This window comes from Atta cephalotes (genome assembly GCF_000143395.1).
Source record: "Atta cephalotes unplaced genomic scaffold scaffold00049, whole genome shotgun sequence".
Classification (NCBI taxonomy): Eukaryota; Metazoa; Arthropoda; class Insecta; order Hymenoptera; family Formicidae; genus Atta; species Atta cephalotes.
The window spans coordinates 259224-279385 of NW_012130113.1; the positions used below are offsets into that span (position 1 = coordinate 259224).

Consider the following 20162-nt stretch of genomic DNA (forward strand, 5'->3'; position numbering starts at 1 on the left):
ATACTATATATATATATATATATATATATATATATATATATATATATATATATATATATAGAGCTTTTAATTAGATAACTTAATATAAAAAGGTTATAATTTAATATAACACTTATCGATTTTATATGAGAATACTCACCTGAGTGTAGACTAGAGGAACACAGACAGTATCGTAACCAATCAATGCACCAAGCCTCTTCCGGATGTCACTGAGTTCGACAAGGAGAGTTTGTACTACATGATCGCTAGTAATCAGAGCTTCTTTCCTTGCCCTGTTGATGATATTAGTCGCCCAGACTAACGGCATCCAATATTTAGACATGGCCGCCTTCTTGTTCATCATCTCAAAGATTTTCTTTTCCGATTCCATCATCAGACCTAAGAAAATCAATGAGATTAAGCACGAGATGGTTTTTTTGCTTGCCCGACTTAAGTAAAAAAACATTTCCGGACGTCCCAGCGAACTGTGTAATTACACAGAACTTTCCCCGTGCAAGACACTTGAAAAATTTTCTCGACTAGATATACAGGTGCTTGTATATTGTAAATCACGATCAATATCACAGGGCAGTAAGTCAGTTAACGTGAGTCTCGCAATCTTCAGCGATCCCGCATTAATTAACAAATCCATCAGCACGATTCGTTAATCGGCAGAATTATCAAGCAATCAGCATCTTTCGCTAACTTTCGCGTGTGTAATTCTATGTACATAGAATAATCATATGTTTATTTGAGCTGGATGGTAGACTTGTGGATGCGTATATGAAACTGTATATAAACTACTAACGCAAAACATGTTCATTGTCTATGTTTCTTCGGAACTAAAGTGAAATCGCCGATCAAATAAGAATTCTACATTATTTCCTGATTAGTAAAACATTATAGAAACAATGTTCTAAAGTTTTGTTAAACGTTGCCGCAAATGAATTTTCTCAGTTAAAAATTGTGTATTTTACATTTTAAATAAATCATATATTACGTTTATAAATCAGTTTTCTTCTATATATTATGATTAATTTTTACTCTAATTCTATGTAAATTGAAGCATAAAAAATGTTATTATATAACTATATATAACTATATATTTATTAGATATAAATATATAACTATATATTTATTAGATATAAATATATAACTATATATTTATTAGATATAAATAATAAATTTAATAATAATAGAAAAAAGCATATTTCTATAAAAGAAAACGTCTCAATGTCTTCAGTAGGCGGCATTGTTGTAATTAATAAGTACAAAAAGAATGGACAAAAAGGATCAAATCAATTTGTTATCTGATTAAGTATTATTATGTATCATTCATAACTGGTGACATGAGTTTGTCACCAATATTGGACACGCAATGAGAGATGAAAAAAATAGACGTTTGATTAATCCAATAAATTACTTTTATTAATACTAACTAAGTAAGAGAAGCTAATATAACGTAATAACTTTCATGTGCAGATTTGTGTTCAAAAAATCGAGAACCGTGATGTGTAGAAATTACCTAAACTAAGATTATACGATATATGAACATGATATGTCCAACTTCTCTTTCTTCCGTACTCAAAGCAACGTTCATAAATTGCCATTTGACATCTTCCTAGTGAAAGTCAGTGAAATAGATTATTTATTTGTATATGTCTGTCTTATAATTACTTAGTACAGTTCAGATATAATTTGAGATATAAGATATTTGAACACGGCAATACTAAATTCTTGCATCTGCTATTTTTACTATCGATGAATTATGCAATACTAATAATTAAATTTATTTGTATCTCTTCTGATATATATTATATTTTCAAACAATATTTTTCCCTTATCTATAACTTAAATAATTTTTTTTTATAAATATATCTAAGCAAAATAATTATTATTTAAGAAATCATATTGAATATGGAAAAAGTTTGTATTGAATTATAAAATTTCGTATCGAAATATAAAATTAATTCATAAAACAGAATTTTAAAAGTGTCTGATTTATTTCGAAATCAATAAAAACTAAAAAAGTACTCACACAATAAAAATTTTCTTGTCGCAATAGTCAAATTCTCTTGTCATTGCACGTCCAATGAATTATAATAGATCCACGATCAAACAGTAGATTGGACTTTAGTCTGAAAGCGATCGTAGTGAAACAAAAACTATTTTAAAAGTCACGGCGAAGTTGCAAAGATTAACTACTAGCTCGATTGGTACTCGGATCGAGTAACGGGAATATTGTAATTTTTCTCGAAGATATCTTTTTATCGTTAGAGTAGAAAGGGCCATTCGCACGAACGTATATCCGTCTAAGCTGGGACAATGCCCAAAAAAATGAGGCAGTCTTACTGCGAGCAGCTATCAAAATAACTTGCGGCGTCACTCTGACAAGTCGTTGATCGAAGAAATCTGGAGATGAAAGACTCCGGTGGAAACGTGTAGATTACTAATGACGGCACACACACGCTCTTTTATTCAGCAGGCGTAGTTGAATCAGATACACACCTTAGTAGCAAAAACTGACATAGAGACAACCAGGCATTCAATTTAGCGCTTTCCGTGATTTATATATCTTAAACACACGACATTAAAATCTTTTTTATTTACGTTAGATTTTATTCTCCTATTCATCTCTTCTGTGAGATAGACGCTCATATGCATAGCACGTATGTATGCTCGTGCATGCTTAGCACGCATGTTCAGCATCGTTTCTTTGTTACACTATTTTAAGGCTCGCACATTATTCCGTTCTTTTTTTGGATGCATATTCGCATGTATATATGCATGCAGTGCATTTTTTAATATATGTATATAAATTTACAATATGTAATATATGTATAAATTTGCAAAAGCATATAGCCTTGGCCAAAAATATTAGGCCCCGTCAACTATTATTTAAAGTTTTAGCTTAAAAACTGATTTATGACATTTATAAATTATCCTTTATTTCAAAAACGCTTGAAATTTATATATAATATGCCAATAAATAAAAAGTAACAATCGAAAAAGTAAAAGAATTCCAGGTAAATAAAAAAAATATAAATTAATTATTATAATATAAAATAATATAAATTATTAAAACCTAATATTTTTGGTCTATAGTTTTAATTTCTGTAAAATAAAACAAATAATTATCACCTCCAACACAAAATAAGATTTATATAAACATAATATCTAGACAAATACAAAATGAAATCAGGTTACGTACGGAAGCGATCAGTTTTACGTATTGAATTTTTAATCAGAAAATATATTTTGTAATGTATATGACACTTTTAACAAATACTAGTAAACATCGCAGAATGTTTGAACTGAAATTTGATTTTTGAATGATCGATCGGTTTGATACGCGATCAGTTTGCCTCATTCATCATACGACCTTGATACCGATGTCACACACAGTTGCATAAAATCGTATAGTAATGAGCTCGAGAATTCAAGCTGCTATTAAAGTAATGGCCGATAATTCATCGAGTGATTCATTCGAGTGCCATCATGCGTTAGTGGCAGTAAAGACTAAGTGTATCGAAAAGATATTAGCATATTTTTGCACAACCTTTTAAACTAAAATGAGAAATAATTGGAACAATTAAACAAATTAAAATACATTGTCATTAAAAAGCACTATTTAAATATTTGTTTTTATTTATGTGTGGCGCCAGGCGCTTCAAAAATTTCGAAAGCGTTCACAGCTGTAAAAGTGATTTACATTTACTTTCACGGATTTTAACGGGTCACACAAATTTGTGAGATGACACTTAATTCACGCGTTATAAAATTTACTGCTCGAAGCGGAATGTGTGCCGCGTGTCTGACAATATGGTGCCGCTACTACTACTCTAGGAGAAGAGGCAAGAATTACTTAATGCCGTTAGTAGATATATGTTAATAAAAGCAAATCGACGCTTATTAGGAAAGTGCCCGATCTTCAGGTCTTCGACTTCATAGTTGTTTATATTAAATTATAGGTCATAAATCATAATCATCATATAGATAGAAAATGGTAGAACATCCGTGGTATTAGATATAAAATTCAATGTGCGTGTAATTAGTTTGAATCCTCGATCATTAAATTTGGATTAGCAGCCAGCTTTCTTCATAGCATTTACTCTTCGACTGATATAAATAGATAATGATGTTATAGTACATAAAATTAAAGTAGATACTTTGACGTATTAATGAGCGTGTAAATATATTAAGAAAATATTAAGTTTATTTTTGTAATATTCATCTATTATCATCTTGCAAATGATCTGCAAAGTATTTTCTTCATATTGGAAACAGTTTCTATCATTTTAGAAATATAATCGACAAATAATATTAATGCGAATATTAATGCAAAATTGCACCGTTGGAAAAAAACAAAGAAGTTATTTTTCAACAATGATTACTCGACGGTGCGGAAGATTCCAGAAAATTGTAGCGTAGTCAAATTTCACAAGTCTCATAAAAATAAAACGACATCAGCGATGAAGAAATTTCCATCCGTTCTTGGTAAGATGTTACCTCCCGAGACCATTGGCTTCGATGAACAAGATGGGGTACGAGTACAACAGAACAGGGGTGAAGGACGATACAGGTCAACAAACGCGGAGATCCTTGCTGCGCTGGCAAGGTCGTGATTAAAATAAAAATAAACCGAGTTCCCTCGGTCCTACCCGCACTTCGTATACTTGCCAACTCGCCATGACGACGCTGAAAAGCATCCTTCGAAGAAAACCAGTCTGCCGTCCGGTCCATAACTTCTTAAGTATAGTTTATAACGCAAAAGCCCGCGAATGCGGATGTAAAATGTCATGGGATTTCAACATTGCAATGTTCAAGTTGATATAGTGATTATCCAGATGTTATATTGGGTTTTCGCGGAATAATACTCTCGATAATAATAAAAAAATCTACACTTTGAAATGAAAACTATATGTCTCTCTCATTAATCCTATTAGATCATTAATATTGAGAAAGAATTGTTATGTATGTTCCTTAATATAACATAACATTTTAATCCACGTTATTTAGAATGCGCTATCTAGAAAAAATAATTGTCTTAAATAACAGAATTGTATGCTTATGTAAAAAAGACACCAAAGAGAATCAAGAATATATATGATTATATTTGATCAAAATAATAAAATAAGCAGTTATTAATCGAAAAGAAAAGTCTTCTAAATTTTTCTTCTTTTAAATTAGTCTTTTAAATTATTTTAATTTCATTCGGATTTCATTTTACATGATACATTTAATGTATGTAATGTGACACAGAAAATATTTTGTATTAAATATTATACCACTAGATATTAAAAGATATAAATTAAATTATCACTACATGCTAAAGAACAAATTTGGCTTTTACAATTTTTATTATGAAGTGCAAAATAAGCGAGAAAGCTAAAACAGTAGTAATTAAAATTTTGTCAGAAAATAATCAGTTTGTTGAAACCTCTTGCCCGTAATAATAAACTTCTTGGGCACGTGAATAACACTTTCTGTTGCATTGACAGTATTCAGCATGTATATGCGGAAGGTGTAGTCGAGCTCAGTCGCAGACTTGGCGCCGGTGAAAATGCACTGATTAGGAAATATTCTCGCGTAATTAAAGGTGAGCAACTCTGGAGCTATTCGACGCGTACATTGCAACGGATGCGTGCTGAGTATCAATAGACCGTCTGCCAAAGAGAAAATCGATCATGTCCGTGTCCCGAGTCGCGCGTGCATTATGCGTTCACGTGCGTTGCTGATCCCAACAAATCGTACAGCACATGACGCGGCTATTAACGATTTCACTATCATTTGAGAGACAAGAGTTTCCGTCGCCAAGTGCGAATGTTTTATACCTGCAGGAGAAATTTATAAGGTTTTCGTAGTTAAGCGAATCGTAAAACTCACAATTTGACGTTACTTATGCTTTCTGAGATAAAATAGTAATTTATTCATGAGTGAGTCGTTAGATAAAACAGTAATGTCCATAATAAATAGCTTAGGAAAAGATATTTGAAAGGCTATGTCATTTATAATAATCTTTATAAATAGCATACAAGTTTATGTAGATTTTACAATCATAAAAAGCCATAGTAGAGAAATTAATTCTTACTTTTGGAGTTTTCATCTTTTATTAAAGTATTATTAAGAAAATCTTACTTTTTCATAATTTTATTGAAAATTATAAATGTTGTTTAAAGTGACTTTAATTATGAATCTATTTTTAATGCAATCAATATTTATTAATTTAGACATATTATATATAAATATCATGTATATGTGTATGTATATAAATATCATGTATATACTCCCATAAATATTATTCAAACAGATTTTGAATATTTTTTTTTATAGATATTGGTATAGATATTGATATTTTTATAGATTATAGATTATTATTATTTTTATAGATTATAGAAGATCAAACATGCAAACATCTTCATTTTTTTTATAAAAGATTATTTAATAATAATAACAAATAATTATCTCTAACAGAGATAAGATAGTAAATGTTTCAAACTCACTTTCAGAATAGAAAGACTCTATTTAAATCAGTTTAAATTCTGTAGATCATTGACCGAAGTGACTCGCATTCCTAATTATTCTGTATCGTGGAAAACGGAACTTTTGTGCAAAGCACGTTAATGAAATGTGATGTATCGATGTCTATGAATTAAGAATGCGAAATGAACATTGATTCGTATCCTTAATTATTCAGATAGGATGCAACGATAGCGCATAGGAACATCAAATTAACTGTAAAGCATATGCACGAATTGATTTTGAATTTGGTAAAACGTGGACATTCATCAGAGCAAGAACATACATCAGAAAATAAAAAGTTTAAAAAAATCAGATGAGTAATAAAAAATTCATTAAATAAAAAAATTGCAAGAATCATTTCACTTAATATGACAATTAAAAATTTTGTTATTTTATTATAAAATAGTTAAAATCATCGTGCTCATAATATCACGTGGCACATTCACGCACAACACATACATACGCACGCACATAATAATCATCAAAGCTTAAAAATCTTATATTCTGGAAGTCCAGCGCGTTTCTCCTCGTTCTTTCATTTATCCTTCATTTAGGTGAGCACGGTCAAAGTCCGACCTTCCCCAAGGCCAATATCTACGTAACGTTACGTTCAGGTACAGTTCACGGATTTTCTGCTCTTTTGAGGATAGTGACACGTTCATGTGACCCAGACACGCTCTATAACTGTTCCTCGAGGGACTCGAGAATGTCGGAGAGTTCCACGAATAAATGGCGAAAGAATCCGTTATCTGCGAAACGTTAATTACAAGAGTTTGATTGTTTCCTTTTTAAAAGCCCAGTCGCTGTCTACAATATCCGCCAGTGAGAAAACGCCAATTGTGTCATGCACATAATGGCGTATAAAGTCGGGATAAAGTCTTATCGCGGAATTAATTAATATCATATATTTCCTCCATCTCGTCTTGACTGCTGTGAAATTCCTCTGAAATCCACGGCTACTGGGCAATCTTATCTGATGCCGATCTACGATACGATGGAGTGTGTGCTCTCGAAGCTGTTATATCCGGGCATAATTATTTTCTTGCGGATCGTTTGGCATAATCGTGGAGAAATTCTGCCTGGGACAATAATTTGTGCTAAATATAGGTAGCGCGTGCTGCGCGCACATTGGCGTATTACGGTCCAGCGAGGATGAAAAAAGAAAGAACGAAGAAAAATAAGAAGAAACGGATTCTCGAGTTTCTTATTCTGCTCTCGCTGATGTGGACTTGAAGATGTTACTGATGATGATGATGATGATGATGATGATGATGATGATGATGATGATGATGATGATGATGATGATGATGATGATGATGATGATGATGATGATGATGATGATGATGATGATGATGATGATGATGATGATGATGATGATGATGATGACGATGATGATGATGATGATGATGATGATGATGATGATGATGATGATGATGATGATGATGATGATGATGATGATGATGATGATGATGATGATGATGATGATGATGATGATGATGACAACGACAACGACGACAATGATGATGATGATAACGATGATGATGATGATGACGACGACGACGACGACGACTAATAGTAATTCCTGAAGCTTTCGCGAGTAGAGCTGATGAAGAAGACGAAATGACAGCATGTAGCCAGCGTGATACTGTCTAGCCGATTACATCTGCTGTCTTGACTAGATTATAGCTCTTATTACTCTGGCTATATTTATCATTTAGTTCGATTTAATTGCAAGGAACTTTACAGATACCAAAATAACTTCCACGCCCGAGCATCATATCGCGTCCGTCCATACAATAGAACACAATAATTACTCTAAATGGAACTAATAGACTATTTGTCTCACTTGGATTGATCAGATTGACGGACAGGTATATCATCAGAAAAAAGTTATAATTCTATCTGAGAGTTATTAATTTAATAGCAAATATTAAAGTGCTCGTCTAGCCATTAATAAACCAGTGGATCATGATCTTGAAACAAAAAGAGATTTGCCTGCATATTAAATGGCTAAGTGACCAGCTAGAGAGAAAAGCGTATCACGCGTTAACGGTGAAAATCAATGGATAGTTACAAGGAAAAGAGAAAAACAAGAATCCAAGACCAAGAAATTCCTCTCGAGGAAATCGCGAAGACGTGACCGATGATTATCGAGCGACGCACGGCATTAGCGCATCGGATCGGCCGCATCGGGTTATTTCTGTATACACCAGGAGGAAGGAGCGGCACGCAAGAACGAGAACAGGACGAGATGCATGAGGCAAAGGAAGAAGAAGCTCATAAGAAATCGTGAGATGTTGCTTGCTCCAGCTATGCGATTGTAAAACAAGAAGTTCACGCTGAGAAGGAAAAGGAAAAGGACGAGGAACTGGCGCCGGCGCTCCGCGTTTCTAAGCGGTCTCTCGGCGTACTCGTTGAAAATTACCCGGACGCACGTGAAAATTGCCTGCCGGCGCGCGAGAAGTAGTCGCGGTCGACAGCATAGACGAGTGCGACCGCCGTCGCGGCGCCTGACGATTTCCAGATCGTAATTCGCCGGGGGAATTGGGTACACATGGATAATTTCGACTACTTTCAAGACTCGAGTTTCGAGATTTCTTCTCGTCGCACTGTAATCTCGCATGATCGTTCGCGATCACAGACACGCAACGGAATGACTTTCTTACGAGGATCTTCGGCGCCAACGTTCGTCTCATTATTGATATCGCACTCGCGAAATGCTCATTTAAGATGTAATATGAATGTATTTTCAATTCATGAGGTAATTTATAGATGTCGAATTTAAAAGTTAAGTCGAGAATAAGACCGGAAGTTTACTTCGGTTAAAATTATTTCGAATGAAATATCATAAAAAAAATTTCACACACACAGTTTAGAAATAAACTATATTTGATTTCGTAATTGTTATTTGGAAGAATATGAGATGAAGTTTGTATTTCCTGTTTCTTACTAGAATTAAACTTCGCGGGCTTAAGTGATTCCTTGACAAATATACATGTAAATACTGACACGAGTCATAGCGGCAAATTTATTCCGTGTCTTTCGTAATACTTCATCAATGTCAACGACCAGTTGTTGGACACGCGCATGCATGAAATCATTTTGAATGATGTCCGTGGCAATTTTGCATTACCACATACGTACCTATGTACGTGTGTACCTATACACATCTTCTTGAAAAATATATTTGTTGAGTGCGGTCAGTTCTGCGAAATTTATTATCCGATTTTATCACCGGATATTATATTCATACAATGTGTAGCTTCAAATATATTACATTTTAATTAAAAACACAATAAAATACAAAAAAACAATCGATTAAGATCAGTTCTACGTATTGCATGCTTTTGCATATTGAAAAAAAGTGGTAACAGCTACCAAATGTTGAATAAAATAATTTCAATCAAAGGTTCATTTGATATATTATAAAATAATTTTACGTTTCTGAATATTTATTAATTATTACTAAACAATTATTTATATTATAATGTAATACTTACAAAATATTTTTAAAATAAAATTATTTTTTGTTATATAAACTAAATATTTGAAAAATTATTTCAACATTTAACAGTCATTATCAGGCTTTTTTTTCAACGTATATATAGATACATATGTATAAACCTTCTCTTTTAATTTTGAATGCAATGTTAATTTTTAGTAAAAATTAATATCGCATTTTTACAATATATATATTTCTCTTATCAAAGTTGTAATATTTGTTTGGAGTCTGACGCACGTAAGTATAAATTACATGTATATATATTTGCATTAGTAATTTTCTTGCTCATAACTTTTCCATATATTGACATACTATATTGTCTTGAACCCTATTTTAAAGAAAAAATATGATATCATGTTTATTTTCGAGATACATCTGTTTCTACACAATCTTTTATTTATGCGCATTATATATTAAAGATTTTGACTTTTTCTGAGAACTTATTCTGAATAATTAGCATATATTATGGCAAATTCGGATGTAAATATAATTTGATTTATTATATTATATTCATTTTCTTTTTCATTAACTCCAATTATAAAATTAATAATAAACATACGTTTTCGCGTTGAATAATGATTAATTTAATCAAGTCAATATGAGCAGCTTGCAGAAAATGTCTTCTTTTTGTTTTACTGCAAAATTTATAATGCGCAAACACCTTCTGCGTGTATTTTCTCATTTCCTTCTTCAACGATGACAATAATTATAATGTGCTGTTTGCACAACATGAGAATTGTTACATTTCTAATGAATATCGTAAAAATTGTTCAGTATTCCATTCATTCCATTCATTGACATTCCTTTCAGTTTCATGATTTAATGATTATTTCATAAACTGTTATTATTTTCTAGTAAGACTGGAAAAAGCTGGCATCACTTTATTTATAGAAATGCAATGCATTTTTCACGTATGTATTATTAATGGAACTGTCACTCGAAGCATGCTATTGTCGAGCAGATTTTGTTTCAACGATAGTAAAGATTCCTTTAGATCCTGTTTGTCTTCTAAGAGCCAAGCTTCTTCATCGCTCCGACATATTTCTTTCGCGACCCCGCCGCGAAGTCAGTCATTTCCACGAAAGAGCGAGTTCTTATTGTAGATTCCATTACTTATTCCTTGATCTAAGGATGGATAGTATCCTCATGTTCATGGAGCATTCGCTCTATGCGATTCGCAAGAATCCTTATTGGAGAAATGTAATCTATTTCTGGAGTAACATCCCCTCTAACAGTTGGATCGTAAGAAGTTGAATATATATCTGTAAGTTTCTTTGTAGATGATAAAATTATATGCAACAAAGATAACGAAACAATGGAGAAAATAAATTTTACATCTATATAAGATATATCTGAGAGATAAATTGAAGAGAATTGCTTGGATAAAGATATTATTTATTTTATGTTATTCGTATTTATTTATCAGATTATTACTTCTAGTAATTAAATTAACAAACAATTAACAACAAATTTCTATTAATTTTTATAAAAATATTCATATACTATTAAAAATGAGTTGCTTGCTTGAATAAAATGTGACTGATAAATATAAATTTATAAATAAAATAGCCGCAATAATATTTAATTACTCTCCATTAAAGATACTCCATTTTAATTTGTGTCCCATTAATTATATATTTATGTCTATTATCTAAAGTTGTCAAATTTGATAATTATGTCGAAATTGACATATTAAACAAAGCTAAAATGAATTATTGTCTGCAATGGATATTAAGTGGGCATTTATTGTTTAATATTACAGTGTTAAGTAACACACAGTTTAATGCGCTAACTGCTGAAATACATGACTTTGTTATCCATTATTTCGCCTATCGCGTTACAGAAGCGTCATAGTGTCGAACATTCAATGGTCACGATGTCGCGACACGTGATTGTCGATATAGCACACACATGCAAAGAGCAACGAAAAAAGTCAGAGCTACCAGGCTGTCCTTGCGCCATGGCACACGCGGCGAAGCTACATTATATTGTATATCTATGGATGACGTAGTGAACGGCTTTGCCCGTCGACTGAAAAGGTGACATATAATGCGATAAAAGAGCCGCGAGCTCGTGCACAAAGAAGAAAGCGATCTCCGCTCAATGCAGGTGGGCTATCATCTTCATGCGTTGCATTCATTGATTGTAAAAATGGCTAGATATCTAATAAATTATAAAAAGTTTGAACAATAGTAACTGGCGCCGGATTGTAATTATTGACAGTATTTTTGACCGTATCATGATTATTACAACACATCAGTAATCGTAAGCAGGAAGAAGTACCAATAATGACATCGATTGTAGTTATACTAATAACAATATTGCGTGAGAGATATTATTATAAGTATTAGGATAATTGTTGGAAAGATATTTTCAGATTTCTTAAAAATAGCTTCTTTTTTAAGATGTATATCTTATAGATGTTATTTATATATTCGCATAAATTGAAGGTAATCATAGAGAAAATTTTGTCAATAGTTGATTAATTTCTGAAGATTAATAATTAAATTATGTGGAAAAAATTTGAAAGTAATGTTTATTGAAAACGCGAATAATACTAGCGATTATAAAAAGTAACACTTGATCGCAACGATCCATGAAAATCAATGCTAAGGATAATATCCTTCATCGAGAGAATAATAAATCATAATAATGATACATTAAAAAATTTTTCAATTACAAAAGTTTTGATAAACTATTTTGTTATTAAACTAATTTGTTATTATTGTACAATCCGATTTATAAAAAGGATGTTTCAAGGCAATTTCGTAGTTTCAAATGAAAATTATTAGAATAACAAATATATTAAATAAGTAATTAGAATGATAAATATATTAATTTGATCTGTGTTCTATATTATAAAAGTCTGATCATAACTATAAATACTTTCAAGAATATTTTGTGAGATTAAGTTCAATTTCCATATGCTTTAATTACCAATATCATTCTGCGATTAGAAAGCAGGTAGTTTAGGGATTATTCTCCGTATTACATTTCGCATGCTAATATATTATCTAAACATATATTTAAAAAATGTATAAATAACTTATACTGACCTACATCTACCATATGCTGAAGAGTTGGGAAACGCCTCTTAACGCGGAGCGAAATCCTTTGCAATGTAATGACGTACGCGAGCACGGCATACCTCACAATGTTGCGTCTCATCAATCGCCCCCGTTCATCCTGAAACAGACAAACACGTACACGTTAATTATATTTCACGTTAATTATACTTATAATTAATTATACTTCATATCTCTCTCGATAAATTTAAAATAAACATGTTTAATACATTAATTTGCTTACTAATTTAAACTAATTTACCTGACGTAATAAGCTCGCGCTAATAATAATACTTGAAACGCACTAAAAGAATTTTAAAATTATTCAGTCCGCGGTTTAAATTTACTACTTCGAGAAAAATGTGCAATAAAAATTCGCAATAAATCGCAACAAAAGTTAGCAGTAAGTCGATATCGGTAGCGAAAACGGCGCCGACTTCAAAATTCGTTTCGACAAATGCCAGACACGTTTCTACGTCTCGTGCATACTTTCCCCTTGTCCTCTTGGCCCGATATTGTACGCTTCTCTCTGTCCATATTCACTATTACCATTTTAAACTGTTCTAGTATTAATCGGAGAAAAACCGTGGCGCCTGTATTTTCCTTTCTTCTTTGGACATTGACGCGTGCTTTTGTAACCAATCGCGCGTTTTGCAATCGGTCGACGGTTGTGATCGCTTAAAGGAATATCAATTTAATCGGAAATGATCGACGATGTCGACATTCAGATTTTTTGTATGCTCAAATTGTCGCAACTTTGAAGAAACATTATATATATATATATATATATATAGTTAAAGGTTGGAAATATTTGAGATTGAATTTATAAATTGCGAAGAGAAGTCGGGTCATTAAAATATCTGTTCTTCACGACTATCGATACCTTATACATCACACATTAATTAACTTCGCCTCCACAGAGGTTCCTTGCATTCTTCACTTACAACGATGACTTATAAACTTTCTCGAATACATAATAGATCTGTTATAAGAGATTACACTAAACTTTATTGATTATACAGTTATAATCGCATATCGAAAATATTTTTAAAAAGAGAGAACAATAAAAATCCTCTACGATCCTTAAAACGATTTCTAGCTTTCTTTTTCCGCAATTCTGATCTTTTTGAATCGAATCATTGTTCGATGTTACCACAGCACCGTTGTCTTTTCGATGGCCTTTTCGTCATTTTTCACCTGCACGTACGAAAAACGAGACAACTCCTTCCTCGGAATTCTGTGACTTACTCGTTGCGCATATAAAAATGCCTGATTTAGCAGCTTGTGAACTATCCTCTTTGCGGGGAAAGGTGGCAGCCGAGTAACAATCGTCTCGTCTCTCGGGGTTTGCATTCCAATTAGATTTCAATGAAAGACACAGTTCAGGAGTCCGTGTTAACCATTGTTACCGTTCATTCACAAATCGGACACTCTGTATTACGCGATTACATGACCACAAGTGTATGTATATAACCATGGGCTCGTTCCGTGGCTGAGGACCTTGTCCCCTACCTACGTGCAAAAATTCCATCGGAATCCGTCGTTCCTAGAGATTCATTATACTGTACACGCAATTGCACGCACGCTTTTGCATGCACATAATTGCTGCGCTTTGAATCGAAAATTTGCGATAGAACGTAACAACCGGTAATTTTAAATATCATTAATATGTCTGAAAAACACCTAATGCAATTTTAATCTCTCTAAAATTTCCATCCAAGTAATTTTGATGGTAACTTGATCGTTTAAAATTATGATTCTTATAAGACTATTTTAACCTTTCTGGACATACTGAACCTTTTTTAAGGCGAAATTTTGCTGTCAAATTTTTCGGTACAAATTTCGATTTTTATTAAACAAAGATTTTAATATTTAAATTAAATAACCATTTGACAATGTAACAAAGATATTGAAAAGATCTTGAATTTTTTTTTTAAAGCCTAAAACGTAGTAAAATAATTTGAGCTGAACACAAAAAAATGTCTACGAAATAAATAAAAATGTATGTCTACAAAAAATTAAATTGTATAGGTTAAATTGTATAGATATTTAATACAAATGTACTTATATTTTTTGCTTTGTATAAAGACAAAAGTATTGGACTTCACTTACAATATAAACGGGATATTTTACGTTGCGCAAATTTATTGATGAAGTTGAAATTGTTATCATACTGCAAATTGAAAGACCGCAATGAATTTGTGAATCATCGGCTGAAGAAACGCGCGTTGCTGTACATAAAAACGCGATAATGCTTTTCGCGTGAAGATGATGGAATGACACTCAGAAGATAGACAAGGAAATGCAGTAAAACTTATGCGGTAGCACAAGTGCTTATATCTCTTGCTGATATTGCACGTGAGTAATAATAAACGTCAGAAAACCATGAAATTAATCCAACATTCTTTTATGCTCTGCAGCAACGCGACACTTCGGCTCTCTAGTTTCGGGTTTAAAGATCTATAACGATATTTTCAATAGAAATAACCGTATGTATGGCGGAACATTGTATCAAACCACTTTTTCTTGAAACTTTTTCGAAAATCGTTGCATTCTAGACGCGCGTTCTATGCGGTTTGATGTATGAAATTAATGCTGATCTAAAAGAGTAAGGCGAAGAAGGCGATTGCATATAAGGAAACGATTAAATCATTTAGCGGCCATTGATCAATTTATGTTCTATTAGTATAATAATAGTAGCAATTGAGGATTGCAAGTCGCGTGTAGCACGAATATAGCACTTGATGACCGATGGATATATATTTTATTATATATATATATTTTATTATAGAAATCGATTGAAGTAATAGATCGATATGTATTGAAGAAGAATATATGTACGCATGTGTGATGTGTGCCTGACGTGCGCGCGTAGGTTCATCCTTTTTTTTCGCCACGGTACATTGCACTTTCACTCCGACACTGAGTCATTGACCAGAAGTAGAAGTTTGCACCAAATCCCTTTATTGTCGAAATTGAAACTCTTCGTCTCATAAAATAATTAGACAGTATTTCTCTTAGGAAATTTAAGTATTAGTGATTAGATTATTGTAATGATGATTGCTTCAAGTAGTGGAAATATATATATTAAAGATGGCTTATACATATATTTTAGCATCTAATCTTGTCTAATAAAGACAATTATATCTAAATGGTTGCGTTTTAATTTAAAGAAGAAAAAATTAACTTTTATCACTTGAACAAGTCTTACCTTACTTATCACAAGTGAATTAATTATAAATACAAATAGAATATTTATTTATGTCAAGGTCTTGGCAAATAATACAATTTCCGTCCTTTTAGTTAGTTGTGTGAAAAAATGAAAAGACAAATTTGCTACCTGTTGTGAAATTATAGGATCATCGTCCCTTACATTTTTTTAGCTTCTGGGCGTGGCATGACTGGATTGGCACCTACTTAGGTTAACGACACCAAAACGTGTCATGGCAATTCATTAGCGTAATGAGACCAAACGTAACACGAGCGACTATCCAAAGCAAGGTTGCATCTATTAACGTTACCACGAGTCTGCTCAGAAAAAAATTATTTCGTGTTAAAAAGGTTGCTTAATTTTTTTATTCTAAAATGATTTTGTTTTTCGCACAAAACTTTTACGAATAAAAATAGCGATTATCCTTCCAAAAAGAACGCTTTGTCGCCACTGTATTTTTAATCGTGTTTGAAACCAACAAAGGAAACCTCTTCTCGATGGGCAGGTTCTACTTACATTTCCAGGAATGGCGGCGCTGATGAAGAGGGCCAGATTATCGGGCCAGGGTAAAAGCTTATACTGCTCCCACCATCTCTTCACAACAAGGCTCACGTAGAATCCCAGGACGAATGACATAGGTATAGATTCGCTGGAGTTGCCGAAGTAATAACGAATTTTTTCGAAAATTCTGTAGAACAGATAAATACTTTTCAATATAATTATCAATTGTTTAAATTTTTATTTAATACTTTTTACGTTAAAACAAAATATCTTTATACTTTATATTTCAGCCATATTATATTATTACACTATTCTGCTGTTATAATTAATAAATATGATAAATTAAAGAAAATAATATGAACAAAGCATAATTAAAGAAGAGTAAAAATATTTTGTGAGAGATTGCAGAAGACTAATTCATTTAAGATTTGTATGATATTTACATATTGTTTAAAGTTTCTTACAAGTTAAATAAAATTTTATTTAACAAATTCGCGTATAAGTAGAGCAAGGTTGAGATGCGTGACTCGTGCATATTCGACGAATTATCAGCCTACGCTGATAAATGTGAATTAATATTAAAAAATGCTAATTTATATTTCGTTTTCACGATTGATCGCAAGCGAAAGCGCAAATCGCTTTATTGAAAGCGTTTTCTGTCCTTTTTGAATTCCTTATTCTTCGTTCATCAATATCGGTTATTGCCTTGCAACGGGCCATTTTTTTTTAAGAAGAGTGTAATCACCACGCATAAAAGTAGCCTTTATTTTTACGACTTCACACATCAATTCTGAACGATTAACACGGCGATTCCAGGATCTTTCAGTAAGTAGGTTTATGTTGGAATTTCCGCGAATAGCACCGCATTCGCACTCTTGAAGTAATATTGACTTACCGTTACTTGAACGTACAATATCATGGCCAGGGAGCTGATATTGACATCATGTATAATAATTCGAATAATGACACAGCAATATCAAATACTTTCTTCAAGACATGTTCAATAAAATAATCTGATAATTTAAAAAAGTATTTTTTACGACGGTATATTAAGACGGTATATGAAGCGTATTTCATAGTCTAAAAAAAGCAAATTTTCAGATAACTTTGAGGACAAAAGAAATCCTAATAAAGAATGATTAAAGAATGATCTTACCACGCACGGTCCGCTTAGTCCTATTCAGTAATACTAAATCGTTTATTTTAGTCTTTCGCCTGGATCCTAAACCTGCCTTAAGCCACTTTACAGTTCTAAATTTAGCGCGGACGAATCGAAGCGATTTAAAAGAGAAATTTTTTTTACATCCTTGCGCTTTCTTCTGGCACTTCTTTATCCCCCTTTTTCAGCCCAACATAAATAACAGGTTATGGTTTTATGTCCTTTTTTAATGTCAGACACGAATTCCTGTTAAACACGTTTCATGTATATCTCTTGTATAAGATGCACCAAAAGAATTCTTTTAAAAATCGTATTGTAAATAATTAGTGATTTTAATTGCATTATTATTTAAAGATTTAAGTATAAGATTTAAGTAAATCTTAAAGGAAATTGTTGCATCTGTTTAGATACATATTTTTTTAATTATAAATTTATTAACTAATAATAACATCATCTATATACAATCGCAATATTTTTAAGTTTAAGTATCTTATATCGTATTACGTATTACTATTTAAATATGTATCGTAATTATATTTGCAGTTAAAGAGTCGTTTGCATTTACTGTAGGTGTTCATTAATTATCCTTGAGTACAAGTCACACGCAGCGATTGTCTAATTATTTTGCGGTAAAAACAAAGATGTATTTTTTATATATCCAAAGATGTATTTTATATTACTAAAGATAGAATATATTATTATACTAAAGATAGATACCTTCTACCATTAATTTCACAGACAAACAGATTATCATAAATAGATTATCATACAGAAAGTAATATACAAAGTAATGAATACTTAAGAACTCGAGGAATTATATAACACTTTTAATATTATTAAAATTTAATAAACATTTTATATATTTATTTGTAGATTACTATTTACTGATATATGTGATGTCCTTTTTCTGTCGAATCGATCGAATATGACGAAGGTAAACGAAGGAAAGATTATCAAATGTGCTTGACAAAAATACAATAATAAAAACTAAGAAAAGGAAGGAATTATAATTTTTTTATATTAATCGATGATATGCATGCGACCGTGATCAAAATGTTGGAACCTTCAGATTTGTTGGCAGGCCAAGGTTGATATTGTACAGGTTTATCTACGTCCATAAAATACAGTTATAGCAGGTACGCTCACGCACCAGCTAGCTGATCGTTGAATTTGGCATTATTCGTGATAAGAAACGAGTAAACAACAAGAAGTGCAGGATTAAATCGCTGTTTCCTTTGCAAGAGACAAACATTGTCTGCTTAAATTATTTATACATACATTGAACATATTTTCTATCCCGCATCTCCTTGCGTTTAATCCACTAAACTCAATATTATGCTTCCTACGTTTCCTCCGAGGCGATTGTATAGAATTAAATTACGACCGGGAATAATTGTCACCGAATACAAAAAATAAATTTAATGAAAAGATGTGCTTCGTCGCTCTAATATTAACGTACAAAGATGCATTTTACTTCGAAACGTTTCTTTTCTTGTTTGAAGTTTCCTTAGCCGCCCGCTCCCTCATAAAGAATGGAATTTATGGGAATTATCATTTTGTTCCAGGAATATTCGTGTACTCACAACCGCTGGTGCTCATTAAGCACGTATCGATATGTAAAATTGATGAGGTAGTAGAAGAACAGGTACGCCAGTAGTTCCCGCCAGATAAGCTTGTAAACGGAGCCACGCCATCTGTAAAAAACAAAGAATTTACTTAGATTAATTATATAAACTAGATTTACTTAGATTAATTATATAAACAAATATAAGAGTTATACCACTCAATGCATAAATATAGTATAACATAGCGTAGCACAAAATCGTCTGAACTAATGAGCATCCAGTATAAAATCGTCGATTTATATAAGATAATATAGGGTAACTTCGCCGGTATATATGCCGCATCTATCAAAAACTTAATTTATTAAGTATTATTTATTATGTTTAAAGAAAATGAACTATCAGTAAAAACTTTGTACTGTCTACTATTATGAAAAAAATATTAGAAATCCAAAATTTATATTTCATATAATATTAAAAAATGAACTTTTTTTAAATCCTTGCATTTTTGCCGTATATTCCATAGGGGTGGGATATATTAGGTGTAGTAAAAAGAAATCCATATTTTACTTACTTTACTAATTTACTTACTAGTCAAAATAAAATTAAGTAGTTACTTTTTACTTTTACTTACCTAACTAACTAGTATATTTATTAGGTA

General features: G+C 31.9%; 1 protein-coding gene across 1 annotated transcript in view; it reads right to left on the minus strand.

The window, feature by feature from the left end:
- LOC105622810 overlaps positions 1–20162 on the minus strand; it is a 53643-nt gene that overhangs the window by 9862 nt on the left and 23619 nt on the right. Inside the window, exons 2-5 of the mRNA XM_012204221.1 lie at positions 19523–19633; positions 16796–16967; positions 13060–13189; positions 140–378 (exon numbers count right to left, since the gene is read on the minus strand). Of these exons, the coding sequence (XP_012059611.1) occupies positions 140–378; positions 13060–13189; positions 16796–16967; positions 19523–19633 (652 nt within the window). The remainder of the gene's footprint in view (positions 1–139; positions 379–13059; positions 13190–16795; positions 16968–19522; positions 19634–20162) is intronic.